This window comes from Bufo bufo, chromosome 9 (assembly GCF_905171765.1).
Source record: "Bufo bufo chromosome 9, aBufBuf1.1, whole genome shotgun sequence".
NCBI classification, from domain to species: domain Eukaryota; kingdom Metazoa; phylum Chordata; class Amphibia; order Anura; family Bufonidae; genus Bufo; species Bufo bufo.
The window spans coordinates 105,149,985-105,173,821 of NC_053397.1; the positions used below are offsets into that span (position 1 = coordinate 105,149,985).

Here is a 23,837-nt window from a genome sequence, read left to right on the forward strand (position 1 = left end):
GCCTGTGGAGAGGGTATAGCCCAACGGGGAGGAGCCAACACTTTTTTTATGTCTAGTGTCGCCTCCTAGTGGTAGTTGGACATATACCCATGGTGCTGTGTCCCCCAATGCCATGCACGAGAAAGAGAATTTATCGCCAGCCCCAACTTCAGACATTTAAGCTCCCCTGAGGAACAGCAACCCAACTTAAAGGGAACCTGTCATCAACGTTATGCTGACCGTACTGAGGGCAGCATAAAATAGTAACGGATATGCTGATTTCAGCAGTGTGTCACACATCAGCTAAAGGTAAGTGGTTGCTGAGAACCAGCATCATAATCATTGCAGCCCAGGCTTTGAAAAGAGTCAAATCTACCTGAGAGGAGTCATGGTTATTCATGATCTCCTGCACTCTCCGCCCATCTGCTGATGACTGACAGGCTGCAATGATTGCTTCAAGGCAACCACTTACTTTTAGCTGATGTGTGACACACCGCTGAAATCGGCATTTCTGTCACTATGTTATGCTGCCCTCAGTACGGTCAGCATAACGTTGATGACAGGTTCCCTTTAATTTTCAGGATGCTAATAGTCCACCTCCAATATGCTTTTCATGGGACCAAGTGATTTGGATTTATAGGCATTGTTTACCCATGTAATGGGTTATGAGGATCACAAAACTAATGTGGAATTTATTTTATTAGAGATGAGCTCTCTAGCAATGGAAACCGACCACCATTACGTGCTAGGGATTTTATGGCAAGTAATCAAGAACATTTGGATATCCTAAAAAAGATGGGTGTGAGCCTGATTCATCTAAAAGATGGAAGAGTTCAGCTTGTCCAACATGCCAATCAAGTAAGAGCACACTTTATAAAAGGAATTAATGATGTGTTTGATTATGATTTGATAAATTATGTTTGAGCATATACAAGAGTAATAATTTGATTTTGAAAAGATACAACATTTTATTTTTGAGAACATCTCTGGAGTGGCCATATTGGAGATACATTTCCTTTGTTTGTGGAATTGTTAATGGAAGTCGGTTGAGAAATATTGTAGATTATTACAGTTTCCAGGAAGAGGTTTTCATGCGACAAAGCTGACAGACCCCATTATAGTGAACGGGATCTGTCTGGTGCCGCCGCTGTCTGATAGATATGAAATTCAGCAATTCCAGTATTCTGTTCATATGCCAGAGCAGAGTACCAGAATTAAACGATGCTGTGAACTAAGGCTACTTTCACACTGGCGTTTCTGGGTCAGCTTGTGAGATCTGTTTCAGGGCTCTCACAAGCGGTCCAAAATGGATCAGTTTAGCCCCAATGCATTCTGAATGGATAAGGATCCGTTCAGAATGCATCAGTTTGCCTCCGTTCAGCCTCCATTCCGCTCTGGAGGCGGACACCAAAACACTGCTTGCAGCGTTTTGATGTCCGCCTGACGATGCGGAGCCAAACGGATCCGTCCTGACTTACAATGTAAGTCAATGGGGACGGATCAATTTTCACTGACACAATCTGGTGCAATTGAAAACGGATCCGCCTCCCATTGACTTTCAATGTAAGTCAAAACGGATCCGTTTGCATTGTCATGCAGACGGATCCGCACCTAACGCAGGTGTGAAAGTAGCCTTAGGCCTCTTTCACACGGGCGTTGCGGGAAAAGGTGCGGGTGCGTTGCGGGAACATGCACGATTGTAATGCGTTAGAAAAATCACGCATGTTTGGTACCCAAACCCGAACTTCTTCACAGAAGTTCGGGCTTGGAATCGGTGTTCTGTAGATTGTATTATTTTCCCTTATAACATGGTTATAAGGGAAAATAATAGCATTCTGAATACAGAATGCATAGTACAATAGGGCTGAAGGGGTTAAAAAAATAATTTAACTCACCTTAGTCCACTTGATCGCGCAGCCGGCATCTCTTCTGTCTCCTTCTTTGCTGATTGCAGGAAAAGGACCTGTGGTCACTCCTGTCATCACATGGTCCATCACATGATCCATCACCATGGTAAAAGATCATGTGATAGATCATGTGATGACCGGAGTGACGTCACCACAGGTCCTTTTCCTGCAATCAGCAAAGAAGGAGACAGAAGAGATGTCAGCTGCGCGATCAAGTGGACTAAGGTGAGTTTAATTATTTTTTTTTTAACCCTTCCAGCGCTATTTTACTATGCATTCTGTATTCAGAATGCTATTATTTTCCCTTATAACCATGTTATAAGGGGAAATAATAATGATCTGGTCTTCATCCCGATCGTCTCCTAGCAACCGTGCGTGAAAATTGCACCACATCCGCACTTGCTTGCGGATGCTTGCGATTTTCATGCAACCCCATTCATTTCTATGGGGCCTGCGTTACGTGAAAAACGCACAAAGAGGAGCATGCTGCGATTTTCACGCAACGCACAAGTGATGCGTGAAAATCACCGCTCATGTGCACAGCCCAATAGAAATGAATGGGTCATGATTCAGTGCGGGCGCAATGCGTTCAACTCGCGCATCGCATCCGCGCGGAATACTCGCCCGTGTGAAAGGGGCCTTAGTCTAACAAAAAAAAAGCAAGTTAGGTCTCTTCATAAGCCATAGTATAACAGAGTGTCTAGAAAACACATACAGCTTATACACAAAAGAGCAGAGATGTGGAGTGATAGAGGGACAGTTATAAATAACAGAATGAGCTGGAGAGTGACACTGATGTTAGGGCTCTTTCACACCTGCGTTCTTGTCTTCCGGCATAGAGTTCCGTCGTCGGGGCTCTATGCCGGAAGAATCCTGATCAGGATTATCCTAATGCATTCTGAATGGAGAGAAATCCGTTCAGGATGCATCAGGATGCATCAGGATGTCTTCAGTTCCGGAACGGAACGTTTTTTGGCCGGAGAAAATACCGCAGCATGCTGCGCTTTTTGCTCCGGCCAAAAATCCGGAACACTTGCCGCAAGGCCGGATCCGGAATTAATGCCCATTGAAAGGCATTGATCCGGATCCGGCCTTAAGCTAAACGTTGTTTCGGCGCATTGCCGGAGCCGACATTTAACTTTTTCAGAGTGGTTACCATGGCTGCCAAGACGCTAAAGTCCTGGCAGCCATGGTAAAGTGTAGCGGGGAGCGGGGGAGCAGTGTACTTACCGTTCGTGCGGCTCCCCGGGCGCTCCAGAGTGACGTCAGGGCGCCCCAAGCGCGTGGATCATGTGATCACATGGATCACGTCATCCATGCGCATGGGGCGCTCTGACGTCACTCTGGAGCGCCCCGGGAGCCGCACGGACTGTAAGTATACTGCTCCCCCGCTCCCCGCTCCTACTATGGCAACCAGGACTTTAATAGCGTCCTGGGTGCCATAGTAACACTGAACGCATTTGGAAGACGGTTCCGTCTTCAAATGCTTTCAGTACACTTGCGTTTTTCCGGATCCGGCGTGTAATTCCGGCAAGTGGAGTACACGCCGGATCCGGACAACGCAAGTGTGAAAGAGGCCTTAGTTGGGAGAGCTGGAGCCCCCACTATCTCTGAAGCAGATTCTTTTGATCCTGTAACAACAACCTAAATCATGTCCTGAGTTCAGGAATTTATTTTCCCAAATTCTTCTTGTTCTTAGAGATTTGAAGTTGCCTTTTAATATGACTGCTTTCATGTTTTTCATTGGCCGTAGGAAAATTTCTCTTTCGTTAAGGCCTCATGCACTTGACTGTATCTCAAATCCGCGTCCGATCTGCCTTTTTTGAGGATCACTCACTGACTTATTCATTTCTATGGGTCCACATAAAATGGACAGCATGCAGATGTCATCCGTATGGCCATCCCGCAAATTAGAGAACATGTTTTATTCTTGTCCTGTAATTTTTTTTTTCGTTTTCTTTAGCTCCTCGTTGTAGGTCACTACCAGTGGTGTACATGTTGCACAGTGGTTCTCTTCTTTACCTCCTGATGGTTCCGGTGATTTAGTCATTAGGTGAAGCAGGATAGTAGCCCTGATGTAAAAATGTCCTTTGGGGATAGTTTGTGTTTATCCCTGTCTGATGAGCTGGAACAGATATGATTTATGGCCTTACTGTAGATTATGGACTTTTTAATTGGAGTATAAATACCCCATTTTAGGAATGTGGGCCTTTCAATAGGTTTCGATACAGAGATGTCTGCACTGAGCAGTTTTGGAGTTTTATGAATGTGTCTAGAATATTGATTTCTTTATTTATATAATTACATGGAATTTTAGAAGTTCATGTTCAGAGTCAGTCCCGATGATTAGATTATCGCCACTGAAATGAAAGTAGGCCAACGGTTTGATAGGAAGTCACTTTCCAGCTTTGCCATGAAAGGTTTGGCATATTGCAGTGGCATTTTGCTGCCCTGCCCATGGTGGTTCCAATATATTTCTTTGCCAAAAGGGAAATAATTGTGAGAATAAATTTAGCGAGTTGCAGCACAATCTCACAGAAATCCCTTCAGCCTTTGGTTACACTTGGCTTCTGCCAGTGCCTTCTTCATTACTGCCTAGTTCACTCTCATCTCTGTTTTCTAGTAATGCTCCAGGGCCTCTACCTTTCAGCCTCCGATAATTGTTTATTGCTTTTACTGAACAAGGGTCTGAAAGCCTTTTTTAAGGATTCTCCTGATTCCACTCTTGTCTGATTTGTTTTGGAACATGATATGAAGCACATTACCTTTATGCTCCAACACCTCCTAGTATACATCCTGGAATAATAGTCCTGACTAATCCAGTCACGTTACAAGAACTAAATAATGTTCCAAACATAGTGGGCACCAGGGCTCTGGAATAACATCAAGGTACAGATAATAAAACTTTCACATTGCTTCTAATCATATATATGAAGCACATAGAAAGTTTCATTCGAATCTATCAACTCCTCCTTGGTGCGTTTTTTTTTTTGTGTATATACATAAAGTGACAGTTACATAAAGTTGCAAATTCTCTACTGGCAGTGTGTTATTCATAAGTTTCCCCTGTATATTAGTGTTTTTAAAATTCCTTATTATAATTTATATGTGCAGAGGCTTGTGATGCCCTTAACCTCACTACATAAATTAAATGGGCAACAAGTCCAGGGACCAGTCCATTAGTCCGCTAATTTACGTGGTGTGGTTGGAAAGGGCTAGTGTCGTGCATGGTGTTTGTTCTGGTATATTGCACTCTCTCGCAGCTCTGGGCATGATACTAACTCTGGATGAGTTTAAATAGGTAATACCATGCTATGGTATTTATAAAGTTACTCACCTTTTTGTGTAGTATATGCCATGGCATTCATAAAGTTACTCCCCTTTTTGTATAGGATATGCCATGGCATTTATAAAGTTACTCCCCTTTTTGTGTAGTATATGCCATGGCATTCATAAAGTTACTCCCCTTTTTGTATAGGATATGCCATGGCATTTATAAAGTTACTCACCTTTTTGTGTAATATCTGTCTGTATATACATCGTGAATTATGTTCACATATGATCCTACAATTTTTATTGTATTTTCCATCTAGATAATTAAGATGTGGACATATCAGAAAATATTTTCATAATGCTCTGTTAACTTTGTTGAATTATTTTGTAACACTACAAAGTGTGACTAGTAGTTTCTTGCAGGCTGCAAGCTCTATAGATGCAGAAGATGGTTTACGTTTTATGCAAGAGATGATTGAACTTTCCAGCCAGCAACAGAAGGAACAGCAGCTTCCTCCACGGGCAGTACAGATAGTGTCTCATCCTTTTTACGGGAGAGTGGTATTGACTGCAGGGCCGGCGCAGTTTGGAATGGATCTATCAAAGAATGTTGCAGGGGTGAGTATTAACAGACCACAGTGAATGCAGGTGCAGCCTGGAGAGCAAGTGGTGGTAGAAACTAGGGAGAACTAAAAAATGCACGCATTTACAGTATGTGCAAAAGAAGAGGTCATTTTGTTAAGGTAGCCACATAAGGGTACTTTCACACTTGCGGCAGAGAGATCCGGCAAGTAGTTCCGTCGCCGGAACTGCCTGCCGGATCAGGCAAAACGTATGCCAACTGATGGCATTGGGGTACTTTCACACTTGTGTTGTTTGATTCCGGCAGGCAGTTCCGTTGCCTGATCAGGCAAACTGTATGCAAACGCATGTAATTTTTCTGACTGATCAGGCATTTTTCAGACTGATCAGGATCCTGATCAGTCTGAAAAATGCCTGATCAGTCAGAAAAATGCATTGCAATACCGGATCCGTTTTTCCGGTGTCATCAGGCAAAACGGATCCGGTATTTATTTTTTTCTTGGGAAGAAAAAAATCATATAAAATAAAAAAATAGATAATATAATTCGGCAGGGTAGCCCATAATATGGGTACGGCCCAAATTAATTTGAATGAGCAATTATGCCCTGAACTGATTCTTGAAGTAAGATAAAAAAAAAAACGCCAATATACCAAAAGAAGGTCAATTTGAGGATAAAATCATCTGCCAAGAACTGCAGGGATAGAATCCCAAAGTCTGAACAACTAAAAATGAAAAATGTAAATGGTCTGTGCAATTTTCCTTACCTCCTTAATGACTGGGCCTGAAAGGACCTTGAAGGAGTTGTCCAGTTTCATGATATTGATGACCTAACATGAAGATAGGTCATCAAAATCAAATCAGTGGGTGTCTGACTCCCTGCATCCTCACTGATCAGCTTTTTGAAGGGGCTGCAGTGCTTATCCGATCACCGCGTTGCCTTCAATGTTTGCTTTTTTGCAGTGGGGCAGTGTAATTACAACTTTCTCGCCTTAGAATAGGATTAACAGCTGTAATTGCACCGCCACTACAAGATAGAGGGCATGCAGGTAAAAATTGAAGAGGACGTTTCGCTGCATTCGCACGCGCTCCATGGCCTGTTCAAACAGCTATTTGGCGGGTTGCCAGGAGTCATACCCCCCACCAGTCTGATATTGATGACTTATCCTGCGCATAAGTCAACATTATCATGAAACCAAACAACCCCTTTAACCACCTCAGCCCCCAGTGCTTAAACACCCTGAAAGACCAGGCCACTTTTTACACTTCTGACCTACACTACTTTCACCGTTTATTGCTCGGTCATGCAACTTACCACCCAAATGAATTTTACCTCCTTTTCTTCTCACTAATAGAGCTTTCATTTGGTGGTATTTCATTGCTGCTGACATTTTTACTTTTTTTGTTATTAATCGAAATTTAACGATTTTTTTGCAAAAAAATGACATTTTTCACTTTCAGTTGTAAAATTTTGCAAAAAAAACGACATCCATATAGAAATTTTGCTCTAAATTTATAGTTCTACATGTCTTTGATAAAAAAAAAATGTTTGGGTAAAAAAAAAATGGTTTGGGTAAAAGTTATAGCGTTTACAAACTATGGTACAAAAATGTGAATTTCCGCTTTTTGAAGCAGCTCTGACTTTCTGAGCACCTGTCATGTTTCCTGAGGTTCTACAATGCCCAGACAGTACAAACACCCCACAAATGACCCCATTTCTGAAAGTACACACCCTAAGGTATTCGCTGATGAGCATAGTGAGTTCATAGAACTTTTTATTTTTTGTCACAAGTTAGCGGAAAATGATGATTTTTTTTTTTGATTTTTTTTTCCTTACAAAGTCTCATATTCCACTAACTTGTGACAAAAAATAAAAAGTTCTATGAACTCACTATGCCCATCAGCGAATACCTTGGGGTCTCTTCTTTCCAAAATGGGGTCACTTGTGGGGTAGTTATACTGCCCTGGCATTCTAGGGGCCCAAATGTGTGGTAAGGAGTTTGAAATCAAATTCTGTAAAAAATGACCTGTGAAATCCGAAAGGTGCTCTTTGGAATATGGGCCCCTTTGCCCACCTAGGCTGCAAAAAAGTGTCACACATCTGGTATCTCCGTACTCAGGAGAAGGTGGGGAATGTGTTTTGGGGTGTCATTTTATATATACCCATGCTGGGTGAGAGAAATATCTTGGCAAAAGACAACTTTTCCCATTTTTTTATACAAAGTTGTCATTTGACCAAGATATTTATCTCACCCAGCATGGGTATATGTAAAAAGACACCCCAAAACACATTCCTCAACTTCTCCTGAGTACGGGGATACCAGATGTGTGACACTTTTTTGCAGCCTAGGTGGGCAAAGGGGCCCATATTCCAAAGAGCACCTTTCGGATTTCACTCCTCATTTTTTCCTGAATTTGATTTCAAACTCCTTACCACACATTTGGGCCCCTAGAATACCAGGGCAGTATAACTACCCCACAAGTGACCCCATTTTGGAAAGAAGACACCCCAAGGTATTCCGTGAGGGGCATGGCGAGTTCCTAGAATTTTTTATTTTTTGTCACAAGTTAGTGGAAAATGATGATTTTTTTTTTTTTTTTTTTTTTTTTCATACAAAGTCTCATATTCCACAAACTTGTGACAAAAAATAAAAAGTTCTATGAACTCACTATGCCCATCAGCGAATACCTTGGGGTCTCTTCTTTCCAAAATGGGGTCACTTGTGGGGTAGTTATACTGCCCTGGCATTCTAGGGGCCCAAATGTGTGGTAAGTAGGTAAATGACCTGTGAAATCCGAAAGGTGCTCTTTGGAATGTGGGCCCCTTTGCCCACCTAGGCTGCAAAAAAGTGTCACACATCTGGTATCTCTGTATTCAGGAGAAGTTGAGGAATGTGTTTTGGGGTGTCTTTTTGCATATACCCATGCTGGGTGAGATAAATATCTTGGTCAAATGCCAACTTTGTATAAAAAAATGGGAAAAGTTGTCTTTTGCCAAGATATTTCTCTCACCCAGCATGGGTATATGTAAAATGACACCCCAAAACACATTCCCCAACTTCTCCCGATTACGGAGATACCAGATGTGTGACACTTTTTTGCAGCCGAGGTGGGCAAAGGGGCCCATATTCAAAAGAGCACCTTTCGGATTTCACAGGTCATTTTTTACAGAATTTGATTTCAAACTCCTTACCACACATTTGGGCCCCTAGAATGCCAGGGCAGTATAACTACCCCACAAGTGACCCCATTTTGGAAAGAAGAGACCCCAAGGTATTCGCTGATGGGCAAAGTGAGTTCATGGAAGTTTTTATTTTTTGTCACAAGTTAGTGGAATATGAGACTTTGTATGAAAAAAAAAAAAAAAAAAAAAAAAAAAGCATTTTCCACTAACTTGTGACAAAAAATAAAAAATTCTAGGAACTCGCCATGCCCCTCACGGAATACCTTGGGGTGTCTTCTTTCCAAAATGGGGTCACTTGTGGGGTAGTTATACTGCTCTGGCATTTTCCAGGGGCCCTAATGTGTGGTAAGTAGGTAAATGACCTGTGAAATCCTAAAGGTGCTCTTTGGAATATGGGCCCCTTTGCCCACCTAGGCTGCAAAAAAGTGTCACACATGTGGTATCGCCGTATTCAGGAGAAGTTGGGGAATGTGTTTTGGGGTGTCATTTTACATATACCCATGCTGGGTGAGAGAAATATCTTGGCAAAAGACAACTTTTCCCATTTTTTTATACAAAGTTGGCATTTGACCAAGATATTTCTCTCACCCAGCATGGGTATATGTAAAATGACACCCCAAAACACATTCCCCAACTTCTCCTGAGTACGGCGATACCAGATGTGTGACACTTTTTTGCAGCCTAGATGCGCAAAGGTGCCCAAATTCCTTTTAGGAGGGCATTTTTAGACATTTGGATACCAGACTTCTTCTCACGCTTTGGGGCCCCTAGAATGCCAGGGCAGTATAAATACCCCACATGTGACCCCATTTTGGAAAGAAGACACCCCAAGGTATTCAATGAGGGGCATGGCGAGTTCATAGAAATTTTTTTTTTTTGGCACAAGTTAGCGGAAATTGATATTATTTTTAATTTTTTTCTCACAAAGTCTCCCGTTCCGCTAACTTGGGACAAAAATTTCAATCTTTCATGGACTCAATATGCCCCTCACGGAATACCTGGGGGTGTCTTCTTTCCGAAATGGGGTCACATGTGGGGTATTTATACTGCCCTGGCATTCTAGGGGCCCTAAAGCGTGAGAAGAAGTCTGGAATATAAATGTCTAAAAAATTTTACGCATTTGGATTCCGTGAGGGGTATGGTGAGTTCATGTGAGATTTTATTTTTTGACACAAGTTAGTGGAATATGAGACTTTGTAAGAAAAAAAAATAAAAATTCCGCTAACTTGGGCCAAAAAAATATCTGAATGGAGCCTTACAGAGGGGTGATCAATGACAGGGGGGGGTGATCAATGACAGGGGGGTGATCAATGACAGGGGGGTGATCAATGACAGGGGGGTGATCAGGGAGTCTATATGGGGTGATCACCACAGTCATTGATCATGCCCCTGTAAGGCTTCATTCAGACGTCCGGATGCGTTTTGCGGATCCGATCCATCTATCAGTGCATCCGTAAAAATCATGCGGACATCTGAATGGAGCTTTACAGGGGGGTAATCAATGACAGGGGGGTGATCAATGACAGGGGAGTGATCAGGGAGTCTATATGGGGTGATCACCACAGTCATTGATCATGCCCCTGTAAGGCTTCATTCAGACGTCCGGATGCGTTTTGCGGATCGGATCCATCTATCAGTGCATCCGTAAAAATCATGCGGACATCTGAATGGAGCTTTACAGGGGGGTAATCAATGACAGGGGGGTGATCACCACAGTCATTGATCATGCCCCTGTAAGGCTTCATTCAGACGACCGGATGCGTTTTGCGGATCCGATCCATGTATCAGTGCATCCGTAAAAATCATGCGGACATCTGAATGGAGCTTTACAGGGGGGTGATCAGGGAGTCTATATGGGGTGATCACCACAGTCATTGATCATGCCCCTGTAAGGCTTTATTCAGACGTCCGGATGCGTTTTGCGGATCCGATCCATCTATCAGTGCATCCGTAAAAATCATGCGGACATCTGAATGGAGCTTTACAGGGGGGTAATCAATGACAGGGGGGTAATCAATGACAGGGGGGTGATCAGGGAGTCTATATGGGGTGATCACCACAGTCATTGATCATGCCCCTGTAAGGCTTCATTCAGACGTCCGGATGCGTTTTGCGGATCCGATCCATCTATCAGTGCATCCGTAAAAATCATGCGGACATCTGAATGGAGCTTTACAGGGGGGTAATCAATGACAGGGGGGTGATCACCACAGTCATTGATCATGCCCCTGTAAGGCTTCATTCAGACGACCGGATGCGTTTTGCAGATCCGATCCATGTATCAGTGCATCCGTAAAAATCATGCGGACATCTGAATGGAGCTTTACAGGGGGGTAATCAATGACAGGGGGGTGATCAGGGAGTCTATATGGGGTGATAACCACAGTCATTGATCACGCCCCTGTAAGGCTTCATTCAGACGTCCGGATGCGTTTTGCGGATCCGATCCATCTATCAGTGGATCCGTAAAAATCATGCGGACGTCTGAATGGAGCTTTACAGGGGGTTGATCAATGACAGGGGGGTAATCAATGACAGGGGGGTGATCAGGGAGTCTATATGGGGTGATCAGGGGTGATTAGGGGTGATCAGGGGCTAATAAGGGGTTAATAAGTGACGGGGGGGGGGGGGGTGTAGTGTAGTGTAGTGGTGCTTGGTGCTACTTTACTGAGCTAACTGTGTCCTCTGGTGGTCGATCCAAACAAAGGGGACCACCAGAGGACCAGGTAGCAGGTATATTAGACGCTGTTATCAAAACAGCGTCTAATATACCTGTTAGGGGTTAAAAAAAACACATCTCCAGCCTGCCAGCGAACGATCGCCGCTGGCAGGCTGGAGATCAACTCTCTTACCTTCCGTTCCTGTGAGCGCGCGCGCCTGTGTGCGCGCGTTCACAGGAAATCTCGCGTCTCGCGAGATGACGCGTATATGCGTGACTGTGCGCAGCGCTGCCACCTCCGGAACGCGATCCTGCGTTAGGCGGTCCGGAGGTGGTTAACGATGAGCAAGATTTTTCAGTTTTTACCTCTGCATTTAAACAGCCATAACTTTTTAAAAAAAATTATTTTATTGTCTTGGCTGTGGGGGATATTCTTTTCTGTGGTTTTCAACTGTACATATAAATTATGCAATTATTTTTGCTGCATAAATATAGGAAAAAAGCTATGTTTTAGTTTTTTTGTGCGGCTCAATAAAACCAATATTTTTTTTTTTCGAGTTTTTTTCTATCTATTGTGTTCGTGAGGATACCAAATATGTGTAGTACTTTTTTTATTGGGAGTACAGTAACATTTTATAGTAAAAATGACATTAGTTTTTTTAATGGGATTACTATTTTATAACTTTATTTCAGACTTATAATGTACTAGCATACACATTTATCCCAATACATCATGCTCTTTTTCACTATGCTACAGGGTGCTGTTAGGGAAACTCTAGTCTACCCTAACAGCAGGTTCACAGAACAGACAGCACTGGGGTCCTTTGTTGGTCCTCTGGACTGACTGCGCATGGTTCGCCCAGTTGGTGACCTGATTGTAGGGAGAATTCTTACTTGATCATGCTATGGTATGGACTGCATCGATAAAAGGATTACCTCTGACCCTAGCTATGAAGCAGTATCCCACGTTAAGAACTGGGTCTCCCCAAAAAATAAAATAAAAAATTAAATGTATACGTGTAGCAGGTATGCAGTGAATCTGGGTGTATTATGATACCGTCTAGTGAAGGATAATTACTCTTTACAGTCCCACTATGACTTGTGGGGTAATAGTTCCACTGTACTTAAAATACCTGTATGGCAACTGCCATATGTCACTGAAAGATGGGGTTTAATTAATGTATTGTAGATATCACAAATAATTACCATGTGAATGCTGATGAGTAGAGTTGAGCGAACACCTGGATGTTCGGGTTCGACGAGTTCGGCCGAACTTTCGAAAAATGTTCGGGTTCGGGATCCGAACTTCATCCCGAACCCGAACCCCATAGAAGTCAATGGGGACCCGAACTTTTGGGCACTAAAAAGGCTGTAAAACACACCCGGAAAGGGCTAGAGGGCTGCAAAAGGCAGCAAAATGTAGTTAAATCCCCTGCAAACAAATGTAGATAGGGAAATGATGAGTTAACATAAAATAAATAAAAATTAAACAATATTAATTGGAGTGAGGTCCCATAGCACAGAATCAGGCTTCAAGTCACCCACCAATGGAGAAGGTCACTTACTATTATTTTGACCACAGCACCCAGACAAAGGAGAGAGGTCCCACAGCAGAGAACCAGGCATCATATCACCCACCACAGGAGTAGGCCACCATTTAGTTACTTTGACCCCTACACCCAGACGGAGGAGAGAGGTTACACAGCAGAGAATCAGGCATTTAGATCACCCACCACAGGAGTAGGCCACCATTGAATCAGACCCCGGCAACCATGTCAGATGGCACAAGCATAAGCTTTATATCAATCAGCACAGGAGAAGGCGACTTTGACAGACTTTGACCCCTACACCCGGACGGAGGAGAGAGGTTTCAAAGCAGCGAATCAGGCATTTAGATCACCCACCACAGGAGTAGGCCCCAATTTAATGGGACCCCGGCAACCATGTCAGATGGCACAACCATCAGCTTCATATCAATCAGCACAGGAGAAGGCGACTTTGAAAGACTTTGACCCCTACACCCAGACGGAGGAGAGAGGTTTCACAGCAGAGAATCAGGCATTTAGATCACCCACCACAGGAGTAGGCCCCCATTGAATCAGACCCTGGCAACCATGTCAGATGGCACAACCATCAGCTTTATATCAATCAGCACAGGAGAAGGCGACTTTGAAAGACTTTGACCCCTACACCCAGATGGAGGAGAGAGGTTTCACAGCAGAGAATCAGGCATCATATCAACCACCACAGGAGAAGCCACCATTTAGTTACTTTGACCCCTGCACCCAGGAAGAGGAGAGAGGCATCACAGCACATATTCTGGCATCATATCAGCCACCACAGGAGAAGCCACCATTGAGTTACTTTGACCCCCGCACCCAGGAAGAGGAGAGAGGCACCACAGCACATATTCTGGCATCATATCAGCCACCACAGGAGAAGCCACCATTGAGTTACTTTGACCCCTGCACCCAGGAAGAGGAGAGAGGCCCCACAGCACATATTCTGGCATCATACTAACCACCACAGGAGAAGCCACCATTGAGTTACTTTGACCCCTGCACCCAGGAAGAGGAGAGAGGCCCCACAGCACATATTCTGGCATCATATCAGCCACCACAGGAGAAGCCACCATTGAGTTACTTTGACCCCCGCACCCAGGAAGAGGAGAGAGGCACCACAGCACATATTCTGGCATCATATCAGCCACCACAGGAGAAGCCACCATTGAGTTACTTTGACCCCCGCACCCAGGAAGAGGAGAGAGGCACCACAGCACATATTCAGGCATCATATCACACACCACAGGAGAAGGCCTCTTTCAGTGATTTAGGCCTTTGGACCCAGACAGAGGAGAGAGGCACCACAGCACATATTCTGGCATCATATCAGCCACCACAGAAGAAGCCACCATTGAGTTACTTTGACCCCTGCACCCAGGAAGAGGAGAGAGGCCCCACAGCACATATTCTGGCATCATATCAGCCACCACAGGAGAAGCCACCATTTAGTTACTTTGACCCCTGCACCCAGGAAGAGGAGAGAGGCACCACAGCACATATTCTGGCATCATATCAGCCACCACAGGAGAAGCCACCATTTAGTTACTTTGACCCCTTCACCCAAACAGAGGAGAGAGGTTCCACATCAGAGAATCAGGCATCATATCAACCACCACAGGAGTAGGCCACAATTTAGTTTATTTGACCCCTGCACCCAGGAAGAGGAGAGAGGCCCCACAGCACATATTCTGGCATCATATCACACACCACAGGAGAAGGCCTCTTTCAGTGATTTAGGCCTTTGGACCCAGACAGAGGAGAGAGGTCAGAGATTAGCTTCATATCCCCCAGCACAGCAGAAGACCGCTTTATTTGACTTAGGCCTCAGCACCCAGACAGAAGACAGAGGTAGCATGGCAGAGGTTATGGCTTCATGTCACCCGTTAGTTTAACCGGCCACTTTCATCTGGTTAGGCCCCGGCGCCCAGACAGAGATGAGTTTCATTCAACTGTGGGTTTCATAAAATTTGTATCAAATAAAGAAGTGGCCCGTAGCACAACAAGACATGTTTTAGGCAGTTAATAAGGACTACTCTGCACAAGGGAGGGACAGGTCCTGTGGGATCCATGCCTGGTTCATCTTTATGAAGGTCAGCTTGTCCACGTTGGCTGTGGACAGGCGGCTGCGCTTGTCAGTAATGACGCCCCCTGCCGTGCTGAATACGCGTTCAGATAAAACGCTGGCCGCCGGGCAGGAAAGCACCTCCAAGGCATAACATGCTAACTCTGGCCACGTGGACAATTTCGAAACCCAGTAGTTGAATGGGGCCGAACCATCCGTCAGGATGTGGAGGGGTGTGCAGACATACTGTTCAACCATGTTAGTGAAATGCTGCCTCCTGCTAACACGTTCCGTATCGGGTGTCGGTGCAGATAGCTGTGGCGTGGAGACAAAACTTTTCCACATTTCTGCCATGCTAACCCTGCCCTCAGATGAGCTGGCCGTGACACAGCTGCGTTGGCGACCTCTTGCCACTCCTCTGCCTTCACCTTCCACCTGTTCCCCTGTGACATGTGGGAATGCTCTCAAGAGCGCCTCTATCAGCGTGCGCTTGTACTCGCGCATCTTACGGTCGCGCTCCAGTTCAGGAATTAAAGTGGGCACATTGTCTTTATACCGGGGATCCAGCAGGGTGGCCACCCAGTAGTCTGCACACGTTAAAACGTGGGCAACTCTGCTGTCGTTGCGCAGGCATTGGAGCATATATTCGCTCATGTGGGCCAGGCTACCCATGGGTAAGGACAAGCTGTCCTCTGTGGGAGGCGTATCGTCATCGTCCACCGTATCCCCCCAGCCACGCACCAGTGATGGGCCTGGGCTGCCACCCCGCTGTGAACTTGCGTCATCCTCGTCCCCCTCCACCTCCTCCTCCTCCTCGTCCTCCAGTACAGTGCCTTGGCTGGCGACTTGTGAACCTGTCCTCTGCTGCTTAAACAAACCTCCCTCTGAGCCACTTCGAACAGACTGGCCCGAAAGTGTTAGAAACGAGCCCTCATCCTCCTCCTCCACCTGGGCCACCTCCTCTAACATCATTGCCCTAAGTGTTTTCTCAAGGAGACATAGAAGTGGTATTGTAACGCTGATAACAGTGTCATCGCCACTGGCCATGTTGGTGGAGTACTCGAAACAGCGCAGCAGGGCACACAGGTCTCGCATGGAGGCCCAATCATTGGTGGTGAAGTGGTGCTGTTCGGCAGTACGACTGACGCGAGCGTGCTGCAGCTGAAACTCCACTATGGCCTGCTGCTGCTCGCACAGTCTCTCCAGCATGTGCAAGGTGGAGTTCCACCGGGTGGGCACGTCGCATATGAGGCGGTGAGCGGGAAGGCCGAAGTTCCGCTGTAGCGCAGACAGGCGAGCAGCGGCAGGATGTGAACGGCGGAAGCGCGCACAGACGGCCCGCACTTTATGCAGCAGCTCTGACATGTTGGGGTAGTGGTGAATGAACCTCTGCACCACCAAGTTCAGCACATGCGCCAGGCAAGGGATGTGCGTCAAACCGGCTAGTCCCAGAGCTGCCACGAGATTTCGCCCATTATCGCATACCACCAGGCCTGGCTTGAGGCCCACCGGCAGAAACCACTCGTCGGTCTGTTGTTCAATACCCCGCCACAACTCCTGTGCGGTGTGGGGCCTGTCCCCCAAACATATGAGTTTCAGAATGGCCTGCTGACGTTTACCCCGGGCTGTGCTGAAGTTGGTGGTGAAGGTGTGTGGCTGACCGGATGAGCTGGTGGAAGCAGTGGAGGAGGAAGCCGAGTAGGAGGAGGAGGCTACAGGAGGCAGAGAATGATGCCCTGCGATCCTAGGGGGCGGAAGGACGTGCGCCAAGGAACTGTCCGCCGGGGGCCCAGCCGCCACTACATTCATCCAGTGTGCAGTTAGTGAGATATAGCGTCCCTGGCCGTGCTTACTGGTCCACGTATCTGTGGTTAGGTGGACCTTGCCACAAATGGCGTTGCGCAGTGCACACTTGATTTTATCGGACACTTGCATGTGCAGGGAAGGCACGGCTGTCTTGGAGAAGTAGTGGCGGCTGGGAACCACATACTGCGGGACAGCCATGGCCATCAGCTGTTTGAAGCTGTCTGTGTCCACCAGCCGGAATGACAGCATTTCAAAGGCCAGCAGTTTAGAAATGCTGGCGTTCAGGCCAAGGGCTCGAGGGTGACTCGGGGGGAATTTGCGCTTCCTCTCTAAGGTTTGAGATATTGAGAGCTGAACGCTGCTGTGTGATATAGTGGAGACGCTAGTTGACGGTGGCGGTGGTGGTGGTGTCGGTGGCACATCCTCTGTTTGCTGCTCGGCAGGTGGCAACATTCCTCTCGAGGCGGAAGCCGAGGCAGCAGCGGTAGAGGGAGCAGGGGGAGCCTCAGCGAGTGCCTGGTTTTTAAGGTGTGTACCCCACTGCAGTTCATGCTTTGCATGTAGATGCCTGGTCATGCAGGTTGTGCTGAGGTTCAGAACGTTAATGCCTCGCCTCAGGCTCTGATGGCAGAGCGTGCAAGTCACTCGGGTCTTGTCGGTAGGACATTGTTTAAAGAAGTGCCATGCCAGGGAACTCTTTGAAGCTGCCTTTGTGGGGCTGGGTCCCTGTTGGCGATGTCCAGTAGCAGGCGAACTCTGGGGGCGGCGGCTCGTCTGCTTTGGCCCCCTGCTCCCTCTTTGGCTTCGCTGTTGTCTCGGTCTCACCACTACCTCTTCCTCTGAACTGTGAAAGTCATCGCCACGACCTTCAGTCCATGTGAGGTCTTAGACCCCATCGTCCTCTGCATCGTCTTCCACCCAGTCTCCCTCCCTGACCTCCTCCTGTTCAGTCTGCACACTGCAAAAAGACGCGGCAGTGGGCACCTGTGTTTCGTCATCATCAGAGAGTCGGTGACTCTGCTGTGGTGGTATTCCCATGTCCTCTTCATCTGGAGACATAAGTGGTTGTGCGTCAGTGCATGGTATGTCTTCCTCCACTGGGGAAGGGCTAGGTGGACGCCCCTGGGAAACCCTGGAAGCAGAGTCTTCAAACAGAAGAAGAGACTGCTGCATAACTTGTGGCTCAGACCGTTTCCCTGATATGCTTGGGGGTGATGTGACAGACTGATGGGCTTGGTTTTCAGGTGCCACCTGTGCGCTTTCCGCAGAAGACTGGGTGGAAGACCATGTGGTGAACGTGCTGGAAGCACTGTCGGCCACCCAATCGATTAATGCCTGTACCTGCTCAGGCCTTACCATCCTAAGAGCGTCATTGGGCCCCACGAGATATTGCGGTACATTCTGCCGGCTAGTTGAGGGAGTTCGTTCCCTACTGTGTGCGCCTGGGGCCGAACGGCCACGTCCTCTACCAGCAACAGAGGCTCCACGGACACCACCACGACCGCGTCCTCGTCCCTTAATAGTATTTTTCTTCATTGTTGCGATTCAACTCGCACCACAATGAAATATATTATTTTTTATAAGCAAAATCCCCTCACTGGAATACTTTCAGTCTTTTGACTGTATGGATTACAGATGGAATGACTGTTATATGTGAGTACCGCTTTCTTTGACAGATTCTAGTATGGGTACATATATGTTTTCCCAACCCCAGCACATTAGTTTGCTAATTCCAGATGTATGAAACGCAGGCCTAACTGTATCTAGTATATTGAACGCCAGATAAACTAACTTGGCCTTTTTTAAATAAAAAAAATTCCCTCACTGGAATACTTTCAGTCTTTTGACTGTATGGATTACAGATGGAATGACTGTTATATGTGAGTACCGCTTTCTTTGACAGATTCTAGTATGGGTACATATATGTTTTCCCAACCCCAGCACATTAGTTTGCTAATTCCAGATGTATGAAACGCAGGCCTAACTGTATCTAGTATATTGAACGCCAGATAAACTAACTTGGCCTTTTTTAAATAAAATAAAAATTCCCTCACTGGAATACTTTATGGCTTTTCACTGTATGGATTACAGGTGGACTGGTATTAGTAGGGGTGACACAAGCACACCCAAGTCCCTGATGTAGGATTTCTATGGCACAGACCACTATTACAAGTGATTAATGGACGTTGGGAGAGATTGTGCTGCAGCACTAGTCCCAAGATGGCCGCCGCCTATCAGCCCAGTAACATGTGCCACAAAATGGTCTGCACAACCTTTAAAAAAAATAGCCTTGGACTGTGCTGCTAAATCGCTATTGGTCTGAATCCCAGGTGTAGATGTCTGACTTGTTTGGAGCTTTGGAATGCACACTGTGGCAGCTTCTGCTGCAGCACTACAAGTCGCAAAATGGCGGCCGGCGGTCAGCCCAGGTACATGTGGATGGAAAAATCACTCTGGCCACTCTAAAAATAGCCAATCCCTATCAAAAAAGCAGCTCAGCTGCAGTTGTTCAGATGAATCACAGGTGGAGGAGAGAAATTTGCTTCCAGTTATTCAATTATCCCTGCCTATTCTCGCCCTAGCATCAGCTGCGTCTATCCCTGTTCTATTCACATCGGGAGTGAGCACGTCCCGACGTGCGCACAAGCTTATAAAGAGGCTGAGTCACATGCTGCACTTGGCCAATCACAGCCTTGCCAATAGTAGGCATGGCTGCGATGGCATCTTAGGGCAAGTAGTATGATGCATGTTGATTGGCTGCTTTGCAGCCTTTCAAAATGCGCCAAAATACATGCCGAACGACGAACCCGAACTTTTACGAAAAAGTTCGGGTTCGGGTCCGTGTCACGAACACCCCAAAATTCGGTACGGACCCGAACTATGCTCGAACTGTTCGCTCAACACTACTGATGAGCCAAATGGCTAGTGACATTCCTCCACTGGCAAGAATATATCATGCATAGTCTATTGAATACATTTAATCAATAGATACGTTGGGGGAGATTTATATTCGTATACCCATGCGCCAGTCTTGATTTCCCTGCACTGATAACATTTCTTATTTGTTGTGTTTGTTTTTTCATTTGTTTTTGCAGAAAATTGAAGCTGTACATTAAGGGTGCCTTCACACACGGACGATTTTGTGGCAGAAAATCAGTTCCATTCATTTCAGTGGGGTAGCAAGCACATGAAACACAAATCTATAAGCCCCATTAAGGTGAATGGAAGTGATTTTTCAGTCACACTGTCGTGGTTATTTCCTTTAACCCTTTTGCTACCAGGGCATTTTGACCCTTTTTTTAAAAATTCTTTTTATTATTATTTCTTTAAACTTTATTATTAGGTCAAACAAGATACAATATAATACAAAAGGAGTGTCTTATGTGTTATTAAGAATTTTTGACTCTTCGAATTCATATACTCTCATATCCATGTAGGGCATTTTCAGAAAGTAGACACTTGGCACATTGTGAAAATGCCCCACAGCACTCTAAATTTAGGGTGCCTTAAAGTCATTTTGCATGAAAGCATTACATTTTGTAAAAATAAAATGCATAAAAATGTTTTTTGTGCAAAGTCTGACCCAAGTAGAACCTGAGACCAGGCAACAGCTTTAACCACTTTCAAATTGGACCATTTTCCCCCTTCCTGACCAGGCCTAATTTAGCAAATCTGACATGACACTTTATGTGGTAATAACTTTGGAACACTTTTACTTATCCAAGCCGTTCAGAGATTGTTTTCTCATGACACATTGTACATCATGTTAATGGTAAATTTTAGTCAATATGTTTTACCTTTTTATTTATAAAAAAAAATTCAAGAGTTAACAAAAATAAAAAAAATCACTTTTCTAAATTTGAATTTCTCTTCTTTTAAGACAGATGGTGATACCTCATAAAATACTCCATTAATTAACATTTACCATATGTCTACTTTATGTTGGCATAATTTTGGTAATATAATTTTCTTTTTTTAGGACGTTAGAAGACTTAGGCCTCTTTCACACGGTCATCATGGATTTGGGCCGGATAAGATGCGAGTGCGTCGCGGGAAAATGCGCCATTTTTCCGCGCGAGTGCAAAACATCTTAATGTGTTTTGCACGCGCGTGGGAAAAATCGGCATGTTTGGTACCCAAACCCGAACTTCTTCACAGAAGTTCGGGTTTGGGTTAGGTGTTGTGTAGATTGTATTATTTTCCCTTATAACATGGTTAATACAGAATGCTTAGTAAATACAGAATGCTTAATAAAAATAGGGCTGGAGGGGTTAAAAAAAAAATAATAATAATAATTTAACTCGCCTTAATCCACTTGTTCGCGCAGCCCGGCTTCTCTTCTTTCTTAGGACCTTGGTAATGGACCTTTGATGACGTCACTGCGCTCATCACATGATCCATCACCATGGTGATGGATCATGTGACGGACCATGTGATGAGCGCAGTGACGTCACCACAGGTCCTGAAGAAAGAAGAGAAGCCAGGCTGCACGAACAAGTGGATTAAGGTGCGTTAAATTATTATTTTATTTTATTTTAACCCCTCCAGCCCTATTTTTACTAAGCATTCTGTATTAAGAATGCTATTATTCTCCCTTATAACCATGTTATAAGGGAAAATAATAATGATCTGGTCTCCATCCCGATCATCCCCTAGCAACCATGCGTGAAAATCGCACCGCATCCGCACTTGCTTGCGGATGCTTGCGATTTTCACGCAGCCCCATTCACTTCTATGGGGCCTGCGTTGCGTGAAAAAAAGCACATAATAGAGCATGCTGCGATTTTCACGCAACGCACAAGTTATGTGTGAAAATCACCTCATGTGCACAGCCCCATAGAAATGAATGGGTCCGGATTCAGTGCGGGTGCAATTCGTTCACCTCACGCATTGCACCCGCGCGGAAATCTCGCTCGTGTGAAAGAGGCCTTAGAATTTTAGAAGTAATTTTTGAAATTTTTAAGAAATTTTCCAAAATCTACTTTTTTTTTCTTTTTGTAATGGACCAGTTCAGTTCTGAAGTCACTATGAAGCGCTCACATAATAGAAACCACCCACAAATGACTCCATTTTAGAATTTACACCCCTCAAACTATTTAAAGCTGGTTTCAGAAACATTGTTAACCCTTTAAGTATTCCACAGGAATTAAAGCAAAATACATGTGAAATTTTCAAATTTCACTTTTTTTTGCATATTTTCCATTTCAAACTATTTTTTCCTGTAACACATCAAGGGTTACCAACAAAACAAACCTCAATATGTATTACCCTAATTCTGCAGTTTGCAGAAACACCCCATATGTGGTCGTATACCGCTGTATGGGCACACGGCAGGGCTCAGAAGACAAGGAGCACCTTATGGTTTTTGGAGGGCAGATTTTGCTGGAATGGTCTTAGGGCGCTATGTTGCATTTGAAGAGACCCTGAGGTACCCCCACATTTAGTAAACCACACCAACCAAGGAATTTTGAAGGGGTGTAGTGAGCACTTGACTCGACAGGCTTTTCATAGAATTTATAATACTTGGCTGGGAAAATGAAAAATGTAAATTTTTCTTTTTTTACGAGAAAATTGTGTTTTAGGCCCAAACTTTCTTTTTCACAAAAGATACAGGAGAATATACCCCCACAATTTGCTACCCATTTTCTCCTGAATACAGTAACACCCCAATTTTGGTCATAAATAGTGTTGATCGAGCACCAAAGTGCTTGGGTGCTCAAGTAGAACCCTTTGGGATGCTCGGGTGCTCTACAGAGCACCCGAGCACAATGGAAGTCAATGGGAGAACCCGAGCATTTAACCAGGCACCCCCTGCTGTGAAGAGGGTAGGGTGTCTGGTTCACAGGAAAAGTTCAGAAATTGATGGAAACACCACTGAAATGGTTCGGGAACAGCATGGAGAGGATGTCTGGATGCACCTTGGACTCCCAGGTCGCTGCTGGGAATGATGTTGTCCGAGTAGTACGCCACTTTTACAGACTTAGAATAATACGCACCAAACCGAAGATGAAATCGGTTTTAGAGGAAAAATTGTTAGGAAACATTCTTTCCTGTATATTTTATATAAAGTGCAAGTGCTGCCAAAAATTACAAGGAAGAGGCGTTCCGATACAACCTGTATATCACATAAAGTAGGGCCTCATTCACATTGTGGTACAATTGTTCAGGTAGTGGGACTCCTTCATTCATAAAGCCTATGCACTACGTGAAAGGACTGCCAAAAATTACAAGGAACCGGCACTCCAATACACCCTTTACTGCACATATAGGAGGGCATCATACACGCCATTGAAAAATTATGATTGATGGCCTGTTGGTGACTCTCAAAAACATCAGGGGCAAGGACCTGCTGCTGATCTGACCATCTAAAACATTATGGGCGAGGGCCTGCTGGTGACCCTCTAAAAAATTAAGGGTGAGGGTCTGCTGCTGAGCTGACCCTCTAAAACATTATTCCAGGCCTTGGACAGTGTTGCCCTGCCTCTGTTGGAACTGCTGTGTGTTCCCCTTGTCTCCCCTCCTCGGTTGCCCAAGGAACTACGTACTCTGCTGCCGGCGCTGTCAGCTGGAAATTTTTGGAGCAATTTTTCCACAAGGACCTTTTGGTATTGCACCATTTTGCTAGTCCTCTCCACCACAGGAATGAGAGATGAGAAGTTCTCTTTGTAGCGGGGGTCGAGAAGGGTGAGCAACCATTAATCGGTGTTGGCCAAAATGCGTATAACGCGAGGGTCACGGGAAAGGCAGCATAACATAAAGTCAGCCATGTGTGCCAGAGTCCCAACAGACAAGACTTCGCTGTCCTCATCAGGATGACTTTCAATC

General features: G+C 45.2%; 1 protein-coding gene across 1 annotated transcript in view; it reads left to right on the top strand.

Annotated features, from left to right (window-relative positions):
• Positions 1 to 23,837, top strand: part of EDEM3 (ER degradation enhancing alpha-mannosidase like protein 3) — a 151,789-nt gene that overhangs the window by 106,578 nt on the left and 21,374 nt on the right. Inside the window, exons 16-17 of the mRNA XM_040408660.1 lie at positions 684 to 837; positions 5,583 to 5,777. Of these exons, the coding sequence (XP_040264594.1) occupies positions 684 to 837; positions 5,583 to 5,777 (349 nt within the window). The remainder of the gene's footprint in view (positions 1 to 683; positions 838 to 5,582; positions 5,778 to 23,837) is intronic.